The sequence below is a fragment of the Barbatula barbatula genome (genome assembly GCF_947034865.1).
Source record: "Barbatula barbatula genome assembly, chromosome: 20".
NCBI lineage: Eukaryota > Metazoa > Chordata > Actinopteri > Cypriniformes > Nemacheilidae > Barbatula > Barbatula barbatula.
Genome location: NC_136783.1, coordinates 2694697 through 2718570, shown reverse-complemented (window position 1 = coordinate 2718570; position 23874 = coordinate 2694697). Strand labels below are relative to the sequence as shown.

At 39.0% G+C, this 23874-nt stretch overlaps 1 protein-coding gene across 1 annotated transcript in view; it reads right to left on the bottom strand.

The window, feature by feature from the left end:
• Positions 1 to 16254, bottom strand: part of lrp1aa (low density lipoprotein receptor-related protein 1Aa) — a 134079-nt gene extending 117825 nt beyond the window's left edge. Inside the window, exons 1-2 of the mRNA XM_079483245.1 lie at positions 15856 to 16254; positions 5029 to 5151 (exon numbers count right to left, since the gene is read on the bottom strand). Coding sequence (XP_079339371.1) covers positions 5029 to 5151; positions 15856 to 15952 — 220 coding nt within the window. The 5' untranslated portion in view covers positions 15953 to 16254. The remainder of the gene's footprint in view (positions 1 to 5028; positions 5152 to 15855) is intronic.
• Between the last annotated feature and the right edge of the window lie 7620 nt (positions 16255 to 23874).

Here is a 23874-nt window from a genome sequence, read left to right as displayed (position 1 = left end):
CCACTTTAACAAAGGTTTTCTGAAGCGTATCAATGCGTCTGTTTAAGAGAAATATCCATATGGACAGCACTATTAACGTTAATGGCTAGCTCCCATTATCCCTCAAACATGACTATAAAAACATGACTATACACTCACAATAATATAATTTCAAAACTGTTAACAATAGCATATGACTATGATATGATTTTGACATGAGATGCTTTTTTACATTAAAATAAAACATTAAGCACATTTGCACATTTTCAAACTTGCTGCAATAAGTTCATTGTTCTGGGTTCTACATCAATGACAAAACAGTAGATTTTCAGCCTATTGATCACACAGTTATGTTAGGGTTATACTTTACTATCGCTAAACAAACACATATGTGTCCGAATTTGGCGCCCATAACCCTTTATTATACAGAGCGTCCGGTGGAAAAACCAAGCGCATCTTCTGCTCAATTGAACCCTTTCAGCTGTGAGTTAAATCTGTTATATTGTGCTGATGCAGACAGCTTAAACATGATCACTGATAACACTGTTTATCCATCAAGATAATCTGTGCTGATAGTAAATTGCATTATTTAACCCATAATGGGAAAACATTTCATAGAATGGGATAAAATGCTTTCACGCTTTATCTGGCACGATTCAAAACACTACAATTATCAAAGGGGGATGCGGTCTCCCTTCATTAAAGGATTATTATAATGCAGCACAAATTAAGACAGTAGTAAACGAACCATTATCACATCTTTTGGGAATGTCTGTGTATTCAAGAATAATGGATGGAAATACCGAAAGCCCTTGAACATATTTTTAGATGGGACAAATTATAATAAGCAAAATATTATATTTTGGCTGTATATGTCCTGATACAGTATCGCTGGATAAATAAAGGTCACATTTTATGTTAATCGAAAAAGACTTGTTTCTGGAAAAAGTGGAGGAAATTAGTTGAATTTAGGGGTGCGCGATCTGACGATCATGATCTTGTCTGTTGTCTTAAACAAGAGGTGTGTTGGACATCATTCAGCGCTGCAGAGATCCATTGGCGTATGACATTGAAGCACCGCTAGAGCAGAGAGCTCTGTATGCTTTACAATCACTTTTACAGTTTTGCAAGTACATTAGACAAGAGCGGCTTGTTTGTGTGACGTTAATCGATGGCTAATTTACATAGTTTTAGTCTATTTTGTGATTGAAACTTGTTTTTTGTGAACAAACCAGACTTTGTTATTATACATGGATAGGAGATGCTGGTGTAAAGATGACTATTTTAAGCATGTATATACAGTATGTTTATATGCATGTATGTATATACCCTTATCTCTTTAACCTGAAAGGATTAGGCTACAAGTTTACAGTTGACCTTGTTCTTTTATTATTTTTATTTATGTCTATTCATCTATCCCTCTGGTTTAAAAAGGTAAATCATTTAATACCGGAGTATACTTTAAATGTAAAACAGTATGCACTGTATATTACAGTCTATACTGTATGTTGTAAAGACATGCAGATGCAATACTATTTATTTGCGGTCAAAGGCCATGTGTTCTCTCTCATATAACCCAAATAAAAAAAAAAAACAAGAGCACTATTTAGGGTGCAAAGGTCCTTTTAATGGAATAAAAATGATGTGCTGTCACTTTGAAGCAGACACAATGGAGGAGAACGATGTATGCGATCTCTAGTGGCTTACTTCAAATCAGAACTTCTCAATTTTTAGTGTTCAATGTAAGAATAGATGAAATAATGACAACATGCTGAAAAGACGGTTTAATTGAAATGCAGAGGAGAAGAACAGCCAAACATTAGCAAGGCTAATGTGTCAGATTTAGTAGTTTGCTTTTCTGTTCCAGGGAGAGTAAGAGAGAGACTTTGAGGCGAGAAAAGCAGGTCATGAAAAAACAGCAGTTTCCCTCATTCCTCTGGATGGGGGTTTTAATGACTTCCAGACTAAGGCGGCGTTTATACTACTGCGTCTTACGCTGTAGATCCCGTTTTAGTTTGAAAAGTCTGGGATTGCGTTTCAGTATAAATGGACGAAAACAGAGACTTTAGAATACGCAGGCGTTGTTGCCCACATCCCCTTACTGATTGGGTGATCTGTATCATTGATTTTGCTTCCTTGATTCGTTAAGCCTCTGTCACATGAGCCATTACTCTACCTGATGGTGGCAAGGACACTGTAAACAGAGAGAATCGAGAGGCGTATGCTTTTAAACCGCGCTCTCACTACTGCGATGTCATCCGACGATCGGTCTGCGTGGCGCCGGATGAAATCACACAAGCCTAATAACATGGATTACCTCATCTAACGTTGTCCGCACAAACTCGTCCTTGCTTTTCCTCGCCATCATGTTCATGTTGTACTTGTCGGTCTGTGACTAGTACCAACATAATCTTATGGATGCCCAAACAACTGCAACATGTGCGCATGACTGAGCATGTCTGAATGGTCAGGTGACAAGCGTTTTCGGTAGTGTAGTATAAACACATATTTTCCGAAAACGCATGTAGAAACGACGAGGATCGTTTTGAAACCCCTTTTTTGTACGACAACGGGCCAATGTAGCTAAACACCATCTAAAGGCGCACCATTTCTCCTGTTCTCCTCACATCGAGCGATTTAGCCTCTGTGTACTGCCTGTGCTTGGACTCAGCTCTTGCCCGACACTTTTCAATGCCACGCCAGCTCTTTAAAGAAAAATGTATTATTTCAAAGCATATAATGGGTTGTGTTGAAGGAGGACAAACATTCCTTAAGTCCTATTGCAGTCTTGTAAACGGCTCCATTGTTTTCCAGAGCCAGGTTTTAAGCAGCATGTTGAAACATATGAAACAAACCACATGACTACCTGACAGCAACACGTTTTTCAGCCAGTAAGGGTATGGATGGAAAGAAACTTCACACTTTTTTGAGAAGGAAGGTCCTTTTGTACAGGATAGAGCACTGACATTATAAACAACATAACTGCATGATAAGTCGTTTGTACAGAACCTGCGCGATTTTGAATGTCTAAAATACAACGATCTAAATACATCCAATGTAGATTTAATCATTTGATATATTCCTTGGGAATCCAACCAATGACCCCAGGGTTGCTACTTTCATGCTTAGTCTTACTCGTATCGGCAAGTCAAATTAAATATATAACAATTGGGTAATTTGAAATAGAACCAACTTTGGGTTGAAAAAATTGATCACGTATTGTGTGTTGTTCCATATTGTTCCAAGATAAGTTGTTGCAAAGCTGAAATCTCACATGTTTGCAACTAACTTCCAAACAGTCCAAACTATCAATAAAAAAGGCAGATGTGCTTCTCGCTGTGAACAGTGGTCTTATTGATAGCAGGCAATAAACAGATACAAGCAAGGCCATGTGAAGTCAATGCCATCAGAACTGATCAGACTAAACAAGAGGAGTGAAAGAACATGAGCTTCAGGTCAAGTCATCCAGAAAACAAACTGACCGGGAGAAAACCAAACACTGATACGTCCTATCAGACATTCTGACAGCTGCATCCAGCCTGTGGTGCAACTCACAGTTCAGCTCACATCACAGGCTAATGGGGTCTACCGGCATGGGGCGATGACGTACTTCAGTTAAAATCTCCGCCAGTTCCGCTCTCATAGAGCTGAGGTCATTTTTACCAAGCGATAACAATGTGTTTAGTAAGAGACCGTTCAAATTTCAACGAACCGGCAGCACTACGGCTGAGCATTTCGACTGCAGCTAAAATCGGCCCACTTTAAGATGATGTGTCTTGGTTATAAAACAGAACTGGCAACAGAAACAGCTTTATTGGGCAATGAGCTGTATTCAAATACGGAATGTTCAGAGAGTAAAGTAGAAACAGATCTTAACTATGCAAACTACAATGCAATGACGTCGAAAATATGTTAATTAGTGTGTGATGTCATCCAGCACTATTGCTGCATCCCAATTTACCTACTTATATTATGCCCTTAAAGTATGTAGTGTTTTTGTCATGTAAAAGTATATAGCTGTATGTGGCCGTTGTTGCCTAGTTGACACTGTGATCATGAACAGTCATGAACATCAAAATAGAGCTCTTCTTTGCATTCATTACTTCGTATGTAATGTTACTGTATACTTAAATGTATTCATTTAGCGAAGCTTGTTTTATTTCATTTTATTAATGCAGTCAAGCGTCACTAAACTCCACCCTCGCAGTGAATTGTGGGTAGTATCAGCAGGAAAGTGTTCATGAATTCACACTTCAAAAGAACATCTGGGTACTTCGAGAATACTCATTTCAGCATACTATGATTTGAGACTTACTTATTCTACTTAAGAATACAACTTTGGACGGATAGTATCCGAATTGGGACGCAGCATGTATTTTACCACCCTGTACGCAGGGGCGGTGGAGTTGGCTTAGGGGGCTAAAGCCATGAATGTTTTCAATGAAGGCCTGAATGTTTTATTACCTTGCCGTGTACAAATCACTTAGGGGCAGTTTACATTTCGTGTCTTTTGTGAGCGAAAGTTTGTTATTTTAAATGTGGACGTGCGGCAGGTGCCCTCAAGTAGAGAGCAATGAAAATCCAGCTATCCTTTGCCGAAACTTTCTCATCTTCACTGCGAGCGCGGCTTATGATTGCTTATGACGCCACAGCCCAAGAGTCTGGCTCACATTTTCCGCACACTTTTGACAAGAAATGTATATTCAAACACATATGTGGAGGTCTCTGGGCTAAGCCCCGAATATCCACTCACCCTAGAACCGCCCCTGGTTGTACACAAGTTGTTCAGCTTCCATGGCAATGTAACATCTGCTGTTAAAAAACCAATGACCACGGAAATATGTGCAAACTCATGCTTTTAGTGTGAATAATGCAGAAATGACATGGACTACAGCCATTGTAAATTGTGAATACACTTAAGCAGCTTATCCTTCTGTTTTTAGTGTGGTGTGTGGTTAAGCTTTGCTTTAAGAAAACTTGAAGGTGACCTTTGGACTAAAGCTCTATAATTCTTAAAACAACAGAATGTAGAGAAACAGTCATACATACAGACATCTGGGGACTCGTCCGATCCGTCCGGGCAGTCCTTTTCCCCGTCACACCGCCAGCCCTTTGAGATGCATGTCACCTGATCCCTGCAAACAAACTGTTTGGGGCTGCAGGTTTCTGGAGCTGCAAAATAAACAAAAGCATTAATGTGTTAATGCATTATGCCTTTTAGTAATGTTTACGACTCAAAAGCAACAACAAAAATGTATGATTGTTGATTTTATTTCTTGTTTGAAAATGTATTATATTAAAAGAGTACATTTAAAAATATGGATTTTTTTAGAGTGTAATGTAAACAATTCAAGCGGATTGGAACTACACCTGCATGACTATGAAACGTTTTCCTGAAGCTGTTACTAAGATGGCCGTAGGGTGAACCAACTTGCATGTTGTTCATAAATCCCCATATCGCCTTGGAATTAAAAGGTTCTATCTCACATTTTTGTCAAAACGAAGTTATTCACATATTCTTATTCTGCTATGTTTTTCTTCTTTATGCTGTGTTCATTTTCTACAGATTTTGAAACAAAAAGGTTTTATCTATAAAGTTAACTGGAAGGCAGAAACTTTTCTCAAAACTACTCAGAATGTAGATAGAACCTTATAATATGTAAGACCCGTTTAGCCATTATTAACTGAAAGCACACAATGCATATGAATGCTTGAGGTCTGGCCTCTGTATATTATATTTTCTGAATTAGTACATGAAGGCCAAGTTTCTGTCAGGTTCAAGTAAGAAAACACAACCATAAGAACCGGGTTGGGAGTCGAAAATCAATTCCAATTCTGGAATCGGAATCAAAATGTTAGGAATTAGACAATTGATAAAAAATGAAAGTTTCCTCTTATCAATTCCTGTTTGCACATTTTAAGAAATGTCCATGTGTTAACTTGTGATCTGCTGATAAAGCTCTTATGAAAATCAACCATATTTTAACATATATTTATGTATGTGTGTAAACTGTCAATATATGAAAAGTTTGGTTACAAAAATGAGATTCTTTCAAAATATTTCTTTATTTCGCATTCCAACCAATATCATCAAACTCCAGTTGGTTTGCTTTGATTTAAATCATAATAACTAATAAAAAACAGCTTACTAACACAATAAAAACATGATAACAATAAAAAACATGATTTTTGAAAAAGATCTCCCTTTGGAACCAAACTCTTCATATACGTATATTGTATGAATATATATGTGTGTGTGTGTGCGCGAGTGCATGCGTGTGTACACTGTATATATATGAAGAGTTTGGTTCCAAAATGAAATTCTGTTTTAATGTTATCATGTTGTTATTGTGTTTTATTGTGATAGTTAGCTGTATTTTTTTGTTATTATGGCTTAAATCAAAACAAGCCAACTGCAGCAACACATTTAAGCTTTTTAATATAGACCTGAAATGAGCTCCAAGGTTCAAAATGAAATGGTATGCGCATATAATCTTGTACATTTGGCAGACACTTTTATCCAAAGCGACTTGCGCAGTACATTTAGTCTTGCATGTCTTTTATCAGTAGGCTATGTGTTCCCTGGGATTGAACCCACGGCTCTGCACTGCTAGCGCAATATCAATTGAGCTACAGGAACTCTACATAGAAACGATAAAGAAATATGTAATTATATATATATATATATATATATATATACAGTAGAGATGCGTGGATCAGCTCAAATGTCACCCGAATCCTCTACTCCACCCACCCGCACCTATAATTATATAATATCATTCATATTTAACAGCAGTTTACGGAGCTAATTTGACGTCAGAGCTAATTTGCGAATCTCTGATAAATAATACGCTGATCTTAGGCTGCTTTTAAATAAACGCTTGTATTTATGAAACAAAAGTTTGGCTTTGCCAAGATTTGCCTACATTTTTTTATTAAATAAACACAGTGTTTATTACCCGCCTCAGACTTTAATGGGAATATCGCAACACACAAACTATAATGTTCAGCCCAAACAATGACTGGATAAACCAATAAACATCGGAGCCAAGTTGACGCTGATTTGATTAAATTAAAATTAGATAATATTTTTATTTTTGCCTCCATTTCTGCTTTAAGAATGGACCCATCCTCGCCACGCACGTTTTTTTTAAATGAGAGTCAGCAAATTGGTGCATGTCTGCCTGATGAAAATGCATTTAAAACATGTTAATATTTTAGGGAATGTAGAGAATATTTACATAATAAATTATTGATCTTACCCGCCCGACCCGCGGATATAACTGCAATCTGCGGTTACATTACTAATGTACATTAGGTTACAGCAACAGTAACAGTAGCTATCTACCTATAAAGAATGAAAACAAAGAGCAAACCATATTGACTCGACTGACGGTGTTACACGTGATGAGTTATGAAGTCATTAAATGTGTACTGTAGAAATATTTGATGACATTTTATCTTTCAAAAAGCTGTCTCCAAGATATCGCACTGGTGTTCCTCAAGGTCCTTTACTGATCATGTTCCGCTTTAATAAAAACAATGACAGTAGGCCTTCCTGCAAAAGCAACAATAGTTTTTCATTTTAGAGGCTAAATATACAGCATATAAATATTTCAAATACACACCGTCTCCATACCCTCCAAAAATGTTTTTTTGCTTAAGTTAAATCAACACAACTTTTGGAAATTTGGTCACAACATGATTTTTTATATTTAGTCATATAACTACATCTATTCATGTTGGGACAACTTAGCGGAGTTGTATAAAGGCTTTGCGTATTTCTGCATTATGAGAGTGTTTCAATAAATAATCAAATCGATAAAATTGGGTTTTTTATATTAGCTTTATGTAAAATATGACACAAATAAATTTAATCAAGACTACTAAAAAAAAATTGTTTTTTTTGTGTATGAATATGTATATACATATATATACATATTCATGTATGTATGTACAGTTTGTATGAACAGATGAAATGATCTCACATACATCTATTCAACTGCCTGTGTTTTGAGGCCTTCAGTCAACCCTGAACAAACTGACAAACTTGATTGCAAAATAGATTCCAGTACCAATTGTACCGAAGTAAAAGCCTTGCTGCTGTCCATCAAATAACATCTCACATCTGATTGGTCTGGTTTTACAAAAGAAACGAATGACAAAGAAACTTTCACAGCCCAGGCCCCTGAAAAAGTGGCCATTTGCCATTAGGTTTTACAGCAAATATTTCTTTGCTGCTTCTCGCCGTTTCGAGTCCAAACAGCAGGTCTCCACACATCCAGGTCAATGTTCCCACACCAGTGTCAGTGATGTAATGAGTCTGGAGGCCATCAAAAGACATCTTGTTCTGGTTTGGCTGCAGGAGGCGCAAAAAAATGTGACTAGTTTTCTTTGGTTCACTTATTTGGAATCAAGTGCAAATTCATGCCAGACCATTTTCTCAAAGGACCTCTAAAACCGGAGTCGACTATCTGCACTGTACCTCCAGACATAAACATCAAGAGAAGCAGACCTGATTATCAACTGCAACTTCCTTCACAACACTGTGTTTCTCAGCTGCTGGAGCTAAAGTCAGATTATTAATGAGACACTGAATAGTCTGCATCAGCGTCTGTGATCATTACTGTTGTACTTGTGCTTATCCTGAACATTAAAAATCCATATCGAACACTGCAATACAGTGAACTTTTAGACTTAGGCTGCTGGATACCGTAAGGTTTTACACAATTACTTCAGCCAAAAAAGAAAATTCTGACATCATTTACTCACCCTGGTCATTTCTAACCTTTATGACTTTCATTCTTCTGCAGAACACAAAAGAAGATATTTTGAAGAATGTTGGTAACTGATCAAAGGCCGGTACCTATTGACTCGCATTAATTTTGTCTCTAAATAGAAGTGAATAGGCACCTCCATGACAAAATTTGACACTATACGTAAAATCTACAATCTGCTGACAGAAATACCCCCACTAATGGCTGGAATAAGAAAAAATAATACAAAATCTGAGCAGATTTCTTTTCATCATAATCATACACTTGCAGAATTGTTTCAGATAGAAACACACTAACTGATCAAATCTGCAGACTGGCACAGACTTTCTGCAACAAGTCCAGACTGAAAATCTGGGCTAAATCTGAGCAAAAGTCTTGTAGTGTATTTTTGTCTTAAAATGGGTTATTTTAAAGCATTCCATTGCTGAAATGAATGAAAAGAGTCTTTCTGCGAAAACCAAAACCTGCTGGGCCAAGATACACTATACATTAAAAATGCAAGAGGCATATTTTAAAACCATTTTGGCTAACAAAAAGCACAAACAGTTACTGAGCAAGTCCTTACATTATATAAAAATAGTGTGTCTAAAACTGTATCCTTTCCTTACCCTTACCTTACGACAGGACGGGACACTCATATATTCCGGTTGGGCAGATACTGCGTATAATCATGGTTCTTTACGTGCATATTTTTGTGAATAAATTGACAGATCATTATTTAATACATAATACAAATGAAAAGTATTTGATTTTTTATTAAAAATCTGGGGGAAAAGCCCCCCCCCGGCCCCGGACCTGTCAAATACACAGGATATGTCAGTTTGACATAATTTGACTTCAAGGCGCGTAAAGAACCTTGCAATTTTATATGATAGAGGCGAAATTTAAGGATTGGAGCTGTATTTCTAAGTGTATAATGCATGATTTAAAACTGATGATGCTTAATGTGATGAAAAAGTTTCAAGTTTGTAAACTTATTACATTATAATACAAATTCGATAGTTTAGCATTTGGTACACATAACGTGAGGACATGCTTCTATCAATTAACAAAAAGCCAGAATGTCATGCAAGTTCATTTTTCCTATTCACAGTTCTGACTCGAGCGGTGAACTGGCCATTCATTTTACCCAGTCAGTGTGAATTTTGTTATGTTTTTCTTTCCTCTAGTTCCTTTTACCTCAATGATTCTGAAATTCTCAGCACATAACTACCTGTTTCACTCGGATTCACACACTAGGCTCTGGAGAAGTCTGCACACAAGACCTGCAGTTGTAATGGCAGTGAATGAACAAATAGGAGCATTTACATGCCATCAAAAATCAGACGCATAACCAGCAGCACTGATATTGTCGGACATGAAGAGCCACACTTCATTAGACGTATCGGAAGAAAATCCTAAATGAATAAAGACATTTTAAAAATAGTTCACCCAAAAATGGTCCCCATTTACCATTGACCATTTTTGGCTTGAACTATTCCTTTAAGAGTTGCCCAAATGTTGATATATCAGATTCACAGCAGAACACCAGTTTTATGTCATCAATTGGTTGTGTTTCTGTTTGTCAGTTTCTGTTCAGTTCTGTTCTGTTGGTTAAAACACTGTATGATTCCTATGAATAGTTCTGGTAATTATTTTCTTATCAAACAACATGTTTGAGTCCTTGCACAGGCCTTTTCCATTCAAGTTTATTGCGGTGCTAATTTAGTAAATGCTCCTAATTGTCGTATTTCAGAAAAGTGAGAAATACTGTTGTAGGATACATGTATGTTGGATCCAGGTCTACTCAAATCAATTGATACAGTAGCTTTGTGTGAGGAGAAGACCAGAATGTAAAATTAATTATTAAATCATTATTGATCATCTATCAGTCAAATCAGTTATCAAATATATAGGATGATATCTGAATACTATGGACAAATCTATGCTAGGTTTTGGCATTTCTTCATTTGGTGTTTTTGGAGATTGTTTAAAGATCCCCTATTTTTTCACTTTTTTACTGTTTCTCAAAGCAGACCAGGAGGTAAGATTTGTGAATTTGTGAACGCTTCACATTACAGATAATCTGATCCAGAACCTGATATAAGAAAATCGGGCAGAGAATCCTGTATTTTGAGGCCATCTTAAAGCTATAATAACTATAGATACACTACTATATGTGCACATCTGTGTCTGATGGTCATGGACGATTCATTTCTACATGCTCAACGATTCACCAATCAGAGAAGACTGGGCAGATTTAGACACTGCTTTTCATTAATAAATGCTGTAAAAAAGTAGTTGGTGAACTTTTACCATAATAGGGTGGTTGTTTACACAAAAGAAGCAGGCGAACAAATTGTGTTAGAAAAACGTATAAAAGTGATTTTTGCATAATAGGTACCCTTTAAATTATTCATGGTCTCAAGTTAATGTTCATATCATAATGCAAATTCAGGCGTTCTGGTCTGTTCAAATACAGTAAAGAAAACTGCAATAATATCATACAGTAAGTTCCACATGTCAGCATATGCATTCTTTAATATTCTATTAATACGGTAAGAATGAACGACCAGCAGTTGAGTTCAATACATTGAATATTACCAAAGCAACTACTGTGTGTTTTCTATTTCCAATCAAAGGTACTTGGGTGGAATCAATACCCCCCACTGCGAACCGACAGAGTTGCTTTCTTGTTTCTTCTCAGGAAACCTTCTCAAACTGGCCTTTACTCACTCACATTTCTCGAAGCTAAAGTGATGCAACGTCAGGCTCTCTACATTAACCCTCTGCCTGTTCCATCTGTGCTGTTTTCCTCAATCTCAGCGCCCTGGCGGCCGAGTGAGCGTCTGAGTAATGTGACAGCTATGGCCCTCTGAGCTCAATATTTCCAACTCTGTGAGATCCAAGAACCGTTGTCATGAGCACAGTGTCTTCACCCTCACTAACACACTTAAGATGGGAAACACTGCCCATGAACTGAAAAGACTCTCTTTGTTATAAATAGTCTTTGTTATTACTTTTTAAATCTGAAAAAACACAAAAGACATTTTGAGAAATGTTCACACTGCAGTTCTGTATGTTTAAGGTAATACTGTAAAATGAACTTTTTATAAATATTGTACTGTAATATATTCTTCTCTGTTCCCTGCAACAAAGAACAGAAACAAATATAAGCATGAGTTTGGTTCTCTACACTACAGATCTCTCACTAACTCCACTCTATCCTCGACTCCCTTCTTTCTCTGTTCTCAAAAATACTGAAGTCTCCAAAATTCTCGACCTCTCACTGGTCAGCATCTATGGACAACAGAACAGCCTATACTGGACAGTCAACAATCCGGTTTCAATCAAGGAAATTCTACACGTCACTAGAACTGCATGTAGCTGGTTCAGCTCCTACCTCGTATAATTTGAGGTATGCTGGAGACAGAGAGAAGCATCCAGATCACACCTGGGTGTCAAAGGGACCAGTTCTTGCACCTCTCCTCTTCTCAATATAGATTACCTCTCTGGGTCCAATCATTAAGGCACATGGGGTCTCACACCATTGCTACGCAGATGCTTTACCTATCATTTCAGCTTTATAATCCTACCATAACCTGTCCTGTGTTCTCAAATCCCTGTATGTCTTCTGGGCACCTCTTCCTGGGTGAGGGAACATCACCACCAACTCAACCTTGCATACCGGCCAACCCAGCCATTGAAGACCATTCGGCTTGGATCTTCGACTCTTACACCTACCAAGTCTGTTAGGAACCTGGGGGAGATGCTTGATGTCAAGCTGAAATTAACGTCTCCCGTCGTAGCAACTGCTCGGTCCTGCAGGTACATGCTGTACAGTCTCAGAATCAGATCTTTCCTGTCTGAATACGCTACTCAGATCTTAGTCCAAGCTCTTGTCTTATCAAGCCTAGACTATTGCAATGCTCTATGGCCGGCCTTCCAGCCAACCCAGCCAAGCCCCTGCAAATGATCCAGAATACAGCAGCACATCTGGTCTTCAATCACCCAAAAAGAGCGCACCTGACACCCTTTCTGATTTCACTTAATGACTGCATGTAGCTGCATGCATCAAATTCAAGTCGCTGTAACTGGCCTTTAGGAAAATAACAGAAAACTCACCCTCTTACCTTAACTCACTCTTACAGATCTATGTACCATCTTGGCTTCTACGATCCACGAGTAATGCGGCGGTCAGACTAGACTTTCAGCATATGACATTCGTTCAGATGATGCTGCAAAAATCCATCTTTTACATGTCCGTACATAGAGCTAATGTTGTGTTTGATCTTCTAATAGACTCACGCCTTCATGTGACGCAAATTCGCATGTCGGAGTTCACCAAACTTAAACTTTGCAGCGAAATGCAAAATATCTTCGGACGGGCTTGCATTTCCGGTCTGTCGTATTCGCATGTGTATGAATGGAAGTCAATGGAGCAAAAAGGCAAGTGTGACCGGGGCATGATAGACGCCTAGTGACATGGCACTAAATCACTTGCAATAACGTTCACACATTCTGTTCCTCTCTGGTGGAATTAGCTGCCAGCCTCCACTCAAGCTGCAGAATCCATCGCAACCTTCAAAAGACAACTAATAACATACATGTTCCGAATCTACTCGACTAACCCTTAACTGTTGATATTCTAGTTGTTTAATTGTGTCTTTCATTGCTGTTAATTTTTCCCTTGCATCTGCTTGAAAGCCCAATTGTAAACATGGCTTGGTAATCTACAGTTATTGTTAAGCTCAATGACAAAATGTTAAATGCTCTCTCATTTTGTAAGTCGCTTTGAATAAAAACGTCTCCTAAATGAATAAATGTAAGCATAAAGGGAGTAAATAATGACGGATTTTGCCATTTTGGATGCACTATTTCTCTAGAACAAACAAGGTACCCTTATTGCACACCGAGCATCATGCCACATTACTCATATAGGTCAGGCGAATGGGTCATTGAAAGAGAGAGAGAGACAAGCTAAGTCTTTCTCCTGTCACCTTTACCTCAGCTCAAAGTCCTCAGATAAGTCCCTTCCCAATCTATGCCACTTCCTTCCTATCGCTGAGACGGAAATTACTCATTCCACCGAACATCAAAACAAATCCATAAAGGCTGTCTTAAAAAAATGTGTCAGATTTTTTAAGAGAATAACCACACTCTCCCAATGCATACTTGCAACACAAATGACTTTTCCCAATCCAGATGTGTTTCACAGTTGAGTGAAAGAGCCATGAGGTTGGGGGTGGGGAACACACTGTCTCAATCATCCGTCTCTACTCTTTTTCTTACCACATTCCATCTTCCTCTTCCCTATGCTAAACATATCTCATCTCTCCAGAGTCTATTATCAGCCCAAACTCTTGAAATGTCAAAGCTCCAGGGGGTGGGCTACCTGTCAGGGAAGATAAAGACATTGCCATTGGTTGCACACAAAACCCAGGCTGAACTGACTCAAGGAATGCTTGTCAACCTGAGCAAAACAACATGTAAGGCACATACAGATTCGGTGTGGATACGTATAGACATGGCATTCGATTGATGCTGATACTTCTTTTCAGTACTTCGTAAGAAACATTACATGCATGCTATTTGGTGGCCTTTTTGAAGTAATCCAGTGTTAAACCATGCCTGTTAAATGTACTGTATATTAATATCAGATCAACAAATGTACTTTTCTTACTATCTTGGGAACATACACAGATTTTTGAACAGATTTGTAGCATTAAAACTGTTTTATTTTGCTGTATGCCGTCTCCTCAAAAGACCCCTGCCAGAACAGCAACCTTCTTGTGTCATTCTTTATAGGGGCCCCTTAATTAACACCATTGATGAGCTGAGCCAATGACAGGGCAGACTAGAAGCATTGAGATAAAGACTTAGTGACAGGTAAAAGGGTCATTATCATAACAATCATTATTGCGCAGATCCGTAAAACAGCTAAAATTGAATGATGTACTCTCTAAAACAAACGCTGAGTGGTTTCAACCTATGGTCGGGTCGAATGTGGATATTATTTTCTACTCTGGGTTGACAGTTGGGTTTGTTTCTATCATACTCAACCATGGGCTGAAACAATCTGGCATTTTTAGAGTGCAAATATGCTAAAGGTTTTCTTCTGAAGCTCTCTAAGGGTTGCCGTCAGGCTAGTATTAAGTCTACGTGCTCATACAGTATATATCTAGATGAACATCAGTGTGTGTTTGGTTGTATCATTTGCTTCAGACACAGAGCTGATTTACAGCTCCGTCTACTGTTGAACTCACTCCTGTTGACTTCAGACCACCATTTACAGCTCTGAGAGCCGAATAACCAATGACAAAATGACGGCATCTTACAATTCTGACCTAATGCACCTATATCGCAAAGCCTAATGGAGCTCAAATCTGAACACCGACGAAATAGAGATCTGTTTGATGCCTTCAGTCCTGACCATTTCGACTGCATGCATGATGATTTAGTGTTAAACAGACACAACGAGGAGCTTTTAAGCAGAAGTAAAGTCTCTCCAAGAGTTCGTGGCTGTGCATTAAGAAACAACAAAGAGGCGGCAATCTATCATGGTGTTTTTGTCATATAACCACCACCACTTCTATGCTTTGTGTGTATTTTGAAAAAAGACAGAGGTAATCACGAAGGAAACGAACCAGATCTCCAAAAATAAAAACAATACGTTTTATCATTGCAGAGACTTTCACTTTTCTCTATTACTCTGTTTATATCTACAAATGCAATAACTCAGTAAATGATTTTCTTTACAGCACATGCTAAACTGATGATAGAAATGTTGTATGCTGGGCATGTGCTGCCATGGTTCATCCACAGATTATCAATACATCTGGACTCCTGAGAATGCAATGCCTGCATTTGGCAATAGCAATTTAGATCCCTTAATCTATTCTTCCCCCAATTAGGCCCTTAATTTACCATAGACAAGCACTTCTTCATTTTCACTATTACTGTTACAGACATACTTGTCAGTACAAAAATGCGAGAATTTGTCAATCTGGATTGTCAGTGTTATATGATGTGTAAAGGCACGGCAACAGTTGACCATTTGTGTGTGTGGGTTGATGATACACATTGCCAAATGAAAAAAAAAACATTTTTATGCACTCACCATCTAATGCAATCCCGGGAAGAATCGCCTGCAAACTGTGTAAAAAGCCCAGAAAGAACAATCCAACAAGCAGCCTGACAGCTGCGGATCGCAACATTATATTTCAAAAGAAAAAAATCTGATAGAAATACAACAAAATGCAAAAGCAAGGTCCGATGATCCAGTGAAGCTGCAGTCTGATCACGGCTGATGCGCCTCTCCAAATGCGCACACTGGCGCAAAAGGCTTCTCCTGGCACGCGCGATTCACGTATTCCTTGAATGCATGGCAAAACCTATGGATGGTAAATGTCTGATACGCGGCATCACCATGGAGACGGTGCGCTTAAACCATTTCTTTGTTGAGGGTGACAGCCAGCGATCCGCTCTGTGGTACCGACACCTACGGGTAATTGGGTATGAGCCCGATTCTCTCTGTTGCTGCTGGTAACAGATCGGTCAAAACGTGTGGTCCAATCCTGAACCAGTCCGATTTGAATCGCGAACCGATTCTTTTGAACAAAACGGTTCAAGAAACGGACTCGACAATATCTTTCAGTTTGTAAGTAATTAGAACCAGCGAATGACGTGTTCGTATAAAGTGTCAAAGGCTTTCTTAACACGCGGTGAAGTAAAGTGATTGAATTGTTTTGATTGCTAAACCAGCTCATTGAAGGAACTGTTCAAAAAAACGATTCGATGAACGAGTCAGAGGCTGGTGTGACGTCGGCTCAGCGCGGAGCGTCGCCATTGGCTAGTGAGAGAGAGAGAGCGAGAGAGAGAGAGAGAGAGAGAGAGAGAGAGAGAGAGAGAGAGAGAGAGAGAGAGAGAGAGAGTCTTGAATCTTTGAATCTTGAGAGATTTTTTTTTTTTAAATTTTACAAACACTTTATTTCTTTTTACCAATCAAATAGAACAACTACAAACATCATAAATAAATAAATAATAATTAATAGGACGTGAAAATTAGTTCATCTTCAAAGATAGCACATAAAGCATTATTATAGCACCAGATCATTTCAAAAGCATACAAATCACCAATACATTTATAATAATAAAAATCAATCAGAATTCTAGATTGCACCAAGTTAAAAAACAAAGCAACAATATTCTGTTCAACCATTTTTTTCCATTTTCTTTCGTCTACTTAAATAAATAGCCATCTTTGCTTGACCCACCACAAAGTTTAACAGTTGACATAGATATTTTTTCCTTAGAACATAACTACATCCCAAAATAAAAATCTCTTGTGAATATTCTTCATTACAAATGGTAAAAATGTCCTTTAAAACATAGAACAATGACTCAAGTATGTGACAATTTAAAAAAGCCTGGAAGATTGTCTCTCTGTCATCACAAAAAGGACACTTATCAGAGCTCTCAGAACTTAAAATGGAGGTGAAAGCTTTGACTGCAATAATACCATGAGCAACTCTCCATTGTAAATCTCCAGTCTTTTTGTTCAACGATGGTTTGTAAAAAATTCTCCACTGTGGTTTTTGTCAACATCTAGATTAAAAAAAGCACGCCAAGGTGTGTCTATCTCAGGGCCGGCCCGAGGCATAAGCGAACTAAGCGGCTGCTTGGGGCCCCCTGACCACCAGGGGGCCCCTCAATCGTTTATTTTATTTATTTATTTTTACAATTAAATAACTTAAACAAGTGATATAAATGAATGAACGAATGAATATGAATGAATAAATAAATGAATAATTCAAGACAAGAAAATTCAGATTTCCCGACAACTGCTGCTGTGTCTGCTAGCGTTTGAGTCATGCGCAATATAGACATCTCGCGTGCGTTGACAATTAGCGCCGGTGCGCAAGTGCGCGTCACTGTAAGAAATGGTAAGCCATGTAACAGAGAAGGATGTATCCTCTGGTGCCGAAAAGAGAAAGAAGAAAAGGACAGAAAATGAGAAAAATGAGCAAGATTAGCGGTAGCACAAAGTTTGCTCACGTCACTTCAGGTACCATGATCTTTTATAAGCCATCACCAGAGCTAACGTAAACGTCCCCGCGATCAAATGTAAAATGTCTCGCATTATTAATATACATTTATCTCGGTGTAGTTCACGTATTGATTATATATATATATATATATATATATATATATATATATATATATATATATATATCAGTTTAAGTTGGTGAAAACAGCCGAAGGGGAACTTTACCTTCTCGGTGAAAGCGATGCCGCCTAGCATTGCTGTGTGTGTTGAAGTGAACTTTAGAAAATATACCTATACCGTGGGGAGACTTCTGTGATGAAAATAGACTTCAATTTTATTAATATGGTGGCGAGTGTTGTAGCAGGGCTATCCTGATATTTATAGGCTGCAGTTATGCGATTTTGAGGTCATTGTTGTACAATTGTCATTGTTGAACCGCTTGCTGTTCTTAAGTTTGCTTTCATTATTTAAGTATCTATTTTTTTGTAACATTCTGTGGTATTGTAAAGATGATTTAAGAATAATCCAGGCTACACGAGAGTATTGAATCCGTAACTTTCTTTACTCAACTTTCTTCTTCTTTCGTGCGTCATTACGTACGTAAGTCACGTCTCATCACGTGACAACAGCAAGCGTTACTATTTACAAACAGTATACACAAATAGTAATATTGCACATTTCTCATGAACACAACACATTCTATTTTTGATTATATTAATGTTTGTCTATTTTTGTTTTATTTTTAAGATTGCAAATTATTTATTTCATGTTTTGTGACAGTTTGTATTCAGAAGTTTAAGAGTAAAGTATTTTAAGTAAGTATCGATTTTGTATTATTTATTTTGTATTAATACATAACCTCACTATATAAATGTATAATGTTACATTATAGCATGACATTTATGTCAATAATCTTCAAGCAAATGGTGACTCCGCGTGGTGGGAGGGGGGCCCTCAAATCAAATTCTGCTTAGGGCCCCCAAGAGGCTCGGGCCGGCACTGGTCTATCTTGTTATTCAACGTTTTCTTATTAAAAGCAATTATACAATATTTATATAAAACTTTTTTGTTACTAGAAAAGAAATCAATATTCAAAGAAACCTCTTCCTCAAGATAAGCCCCAGCACACTCTTCCAAATCAGGAGAAAAAAACAAACTTGGAAATAAATCCTCAGGGTCAGGACTACGCACTCCATTTTTATATTCCACTAATAAAAGTCTTTCATGATCACTTAAAGCAGATTCCCACCCCAAGAAATTGCGCTGTAACCCGTGTAGAGTTTATTCCAAGACGTTGGGAAACTGCTTCATTATTTTTAAAGTCAAGTCCAGCAATTTCAAGCAACCGGCCAAGCGTTAATATTTTGTTGTCCATAAGTGCTTTATTGAGTCCAGGAGAGGAAACATTGTTCATCAGATCCAAACGACAACCGTGAATCAAAGGTTCCTCTAACAACCAGTACAATGAATTTGGAACTTCTGCTTTCTGAAAATTGAAAAGATTCCACACTTTAAACACATTTCTATAAAAAATAGGTACAGTTGGAAGATTTAATTTCAATGGATCCATTAAAAATATTGTCTTTCCTAGATCAAAAAGACCCAACCTATTTAAAATCACTCTTGCCACAGCATTCCAATTTAAGGCATCCGAAGTGGTTAGAAGCCTCTGCACAAAAAATAACCTAAAAGCCGCTATTTTGCTTTGTAAGTGTACAAGTCCTTGACCACCCTCTTCTTTAGACAAAAATAACACACTCATTGGAACCCAATGTAGCTTATCCCAAAAGAAATCCACTAACATTACTTGTATTTTTGGTAACAAAGTTAAAGGAGGATCCAAAACAACAAATTTGTGCCACAGTGAAGAAGCCACTAAATTATTAGCAATTAAAACCCGCCCTCTAAAGGACATTTTAGGAAGCAACCATTTCCACTTTTCAAGTCTTCCTTTTACTTGAATTCTCCTGTACACAGGAGGAAGTTTGATTCGGACTACCACCGGACTAATGACTTTGGTGACAGGAAATGGGCCAATGAATTTAGGAGCTAACTTATTGGAAACGGAGCGGAGAGGAATGTTCTTGGTAGAAAGCCACACTTTGGAACCAACGACGTACACGGGAGGTCTCGACCGGTGGCGATTGGCCTTCACCTTGGTGCGCGCCCCCACCTAGAGTAGAGTCTCACGGGCTCTGGTCCACATGCGGTGATACCTCTGGACGAGGGCGTGTGCAGAGTGGACCGCGACTTCGGATTCCAGGTTGGGAACAATTGGTGGCTGGTACCCTAAACTACACTCGAACGGAGATAGGCCCGTAGATGACACAGGTAACGAGTTGTGTGCGTACTCCACCATAGAAAGTTGCTGGCTCCAGGAGGAAGGATTCTTAGAAGCCACGCATCGCAACATTCTCTCCAAATCTTGGTTGGCTCTCTCGGTTTGACCATTGCTCTGGGGGTGGTAACCCGAAGACAGACTAACAGTCGCCCCCTGTAACTTACAAAATTCCGGCCAAAATTTGGACACAAACTGGGGCCCCCTGTCAGAGACCACGTCCTTCGGGAGGCCATGTAAACGAAAGACGTGATCAATGACAGCCACCGCTGTCTCCTTGGCAGAGGGTAATTTGGGCAAGGGAATAAAATGAGCCAACTTCGAGAACCGGTCCACTACGGTCAAAACAACCGTCTTGCCTTGGGAGGGCGGTAATAAAATCTAGCGCTATGTGGGACCAGGGTCTCGAAGGGACAGACAACGGTTGGAGTAACCCATCTGGGAGTCGATTGGACGTCTTAGCCATGGCGCAAGTCGAGCAAGCCAAAACAAATTCTCGAATATCGCGAGCCATTAACGGCCACCAGAATCGTTGCTTAACCAAAAAACTGGTACGGTTGACTCCTGGATGACACGCCACGTTAGAACAATGTGATCAAAAATACGAGATAAAGAATCAGGTTTGATGTTCTTGGAACCTGGGCGGTAAAATCAAAAAATCAAAGCGACCGAAAAAAATTGCCCACCGAGCCTGCCTGGAGTTGAGTCTTTTAGCAGATTGAATGTATTCCAGGTTCTTGTGGTCAGTCCGGACGATAAAAGGTACCCCCGACCCTTCTAACCAATGTCGCCATTCCTCCAATGCTAACTTGACTGCCAACAACTCTCTGTTACCAATGTCATAGTTACGTTCGGTAGGCGATAAGCGATGAGAGAAAAACGCGCAGGGATGCATCTTGTCGTCTGCGGAAGAGCGTTGGGAGAGCACCGCACCTACCCCCACCTCTGACGCGTCGACCTCCACCATGAACTGACGTGATGGATCAGGGGCTATGAGAATTGGAGCTGAAACAAAGCAGCTCTTCAGTTTGGCGAATACAGCCTCAGCTGTATCGGACCACCTGAACGTCGTTCTGGGGGAGGTCAAGGCGGTCAGAGGCGCGGCTAGTTGGCTGAAATTACGGATGAAACGTCGGTAAAAATTGGCAAATCCCTGAAATCTCTGTAGCAAAAGTCTGTGGCTGGAGAGCAAAAAACATAGAGCACTTAGTTAAAAAGGCTCTACAAAAATTAGGTTCACCCGAATATGCCTCTGGCGTGGGCAGTCTTGGCTCATGCTGTCGATCAGGTGCGGGAGGAGTGGGTGGGTAGCGGCGGCAGGGGGTGGCGCAGGGGGTATTGCCAGCTGTTGTATCTGCTGGGTGAGCCGGACACCTGTGTTACCAGTGCCTGAACCGCGCGACCAGTCGCGGCGAGATTCTCCTCCTGTCTCTCCATGCGAGCCGAGTTGTGCGCGAAAAAATCTGCGAGCTCGGATGCTCTGGCTGCCTCCATGGTTGGTCAGATCGTTCTGTCACGGGGTGAATAAGCAGTGGAGGCAAAAGCAAGTCACAAGAAGTTTATTGCCAACGGCAAAGCTCAACATACAAAAAGAGAATAACAAAGGCTCAGTCCACCCAGTAAATATAGTTCCCGATTCGGCAGGACCGTAGCACAGGCTTGCACGGGACGACTCGGCAATCGTGGAACTGAAGAGTAGACTGGCAATCCTTGAGCACAACGCGAGCGGTCGGGAACCCGTCACAGGTAGACTTCACAGCAGAGACGCGGGGGAAGACTGAAACTCAGCAGAGAGTCCAAACAAACAAACACAAGACAAAAGAGGTGAGTATAAATACTCTAATGGTGATTAGAATCAGCTGGCGCTAATTCTCCCGGAGGATCGTCAGTGACCACGCCTACCCATACACAACACACAGTGCACGGAAGAGTCAAGTGAATTACCCAACCGTGACACAGACAGTACAAACTTATTATTGCACCCCGGTAAACATTACACCCTGAAGTTTACCTCTTATCTGATGTAACAAAGGCTCAATTGCTAAAGTGTATAACATACCAGATAATGCACACAACCTTGTCTTATGCCTCTAAGAACTTTAAAAGGCTTACACAAACCCACCGTTGACTTTAAGAATGCTCTCTACATCACTATAGAGGACTTTTTAATAAAATTAACAAACTTCTCACTAAAACCCAAAAGCATCTAAAACCTTCCATAAAAAGCAGTGTTCTACCCGATCAAAAGCTTTTTCTTGGTCTATTGCGAGAACAACCGCATTTAATATTAAGCATCTTGGAGACTTCAAAAGGTCACGAATAAAAGCTATGTTATCAAAAATCGATCTATTTGGGACACAATAGGTTTGGTCAGGATGAATCACATTATTCATAACATTTCCCAATCTATTAGCTAGAACCTTTGACAGAAGTTTATAGTCATTGCAGAGCAAAGAGACCGGACGCCAGCATTTTATGTCCCCAAGGTCTCCTTTTTTTGGTAGTAGGGTCAACACAGCTCTTCGGCAACTTTGTGCAATTTTTCCTCTTGCCAGACTGGTATTCAATACCTCTAGGAGATCTTCTCCTATTGTTGACCAAAAGGATTTGTAAAAATCAGCTGGAAGGCCATCAATGCCTGAAGCCTTTCCAGATGCCATTTCACCTAAGGGCTTTCTGCAGCTCACTCATACTCAGAAAGATACTCAGAAATTGCAGTGTTGGAGCTTTTAGGCACCTGAGGTAAATTTACGAAGAAAAAATCACATTCATTCTCTTGCTCTGCAAGCAACTTCACTTCTGTACAAGTTTTCATAAAAATGAACTGCTCTTTTGCGTATGTCTGAAGGATCAATTGAAAAAAAACTTGAATCTTGAAGAGAGAGGAGAGAGAGAGAGGGAGAGAGAGAGAGGAGAGAGAGAGAGAGAGAGAGAGAGAGAGAGAGAGAGAGAGGAGAGAGAGAGAGAGCGGAGAGAGAGAGAGAGTGGAGAGAGAGAGAGCGGAGAGAGAGACAGAGAGAGATCTTTTTGATTTTTAAAAACTTTATGTTTGTTCATTTCAACATGTAAAAAATAATTTACAGTTACAAAGACATACCAACATTGTATCCACATATAGAAACTTTAACGTACATCCTCAAAAAACACCACATACTTCAATACAATTCTACACAAAGAAAACTGAAAATCTTAAAACACCTTCACATAAAGTACAAAGAGCATCTTCATAACACCACTGATCAACAAAAGCATCACAATTATTCATGGCTTTATAAAAATTAAAATCAACCAGAATTCTCGCCTTCACGAGACCTTTAAAAACATAAATTACTTCTTGTCCTGTTTTACTTTCAATCTTATTTTTCCTACTAAATATAAATGGCAAGTTTAGCTTGACCAACAATAAAATTCAAAAGTTGACTTTTTTTTCTCATTGAAAATGTATATTTCGGTCCAAAAATAAAAAACTTAGAAGAAAAAATTTCTCCAAAATTAGAAAATAACACTAAGAATATCAAATAAAAACTGTAAGTCTATCACATTCCATAAACAGTGAAAAAATTGTTTCCCTCAAACCACAAAAGGGACAACCCATCTGTACATCATGATTTATGACAGACACAAAAGAGTTAAACACCAGCGCCATGTAAAATCTTCCACTGAATAACTCCAGCTCTTTTTGTTAATGGGGGGTTTATACAAAACTCTCCAACAATCCTCTCCCACCCCTAATTTTCTCTGCCATACATTAT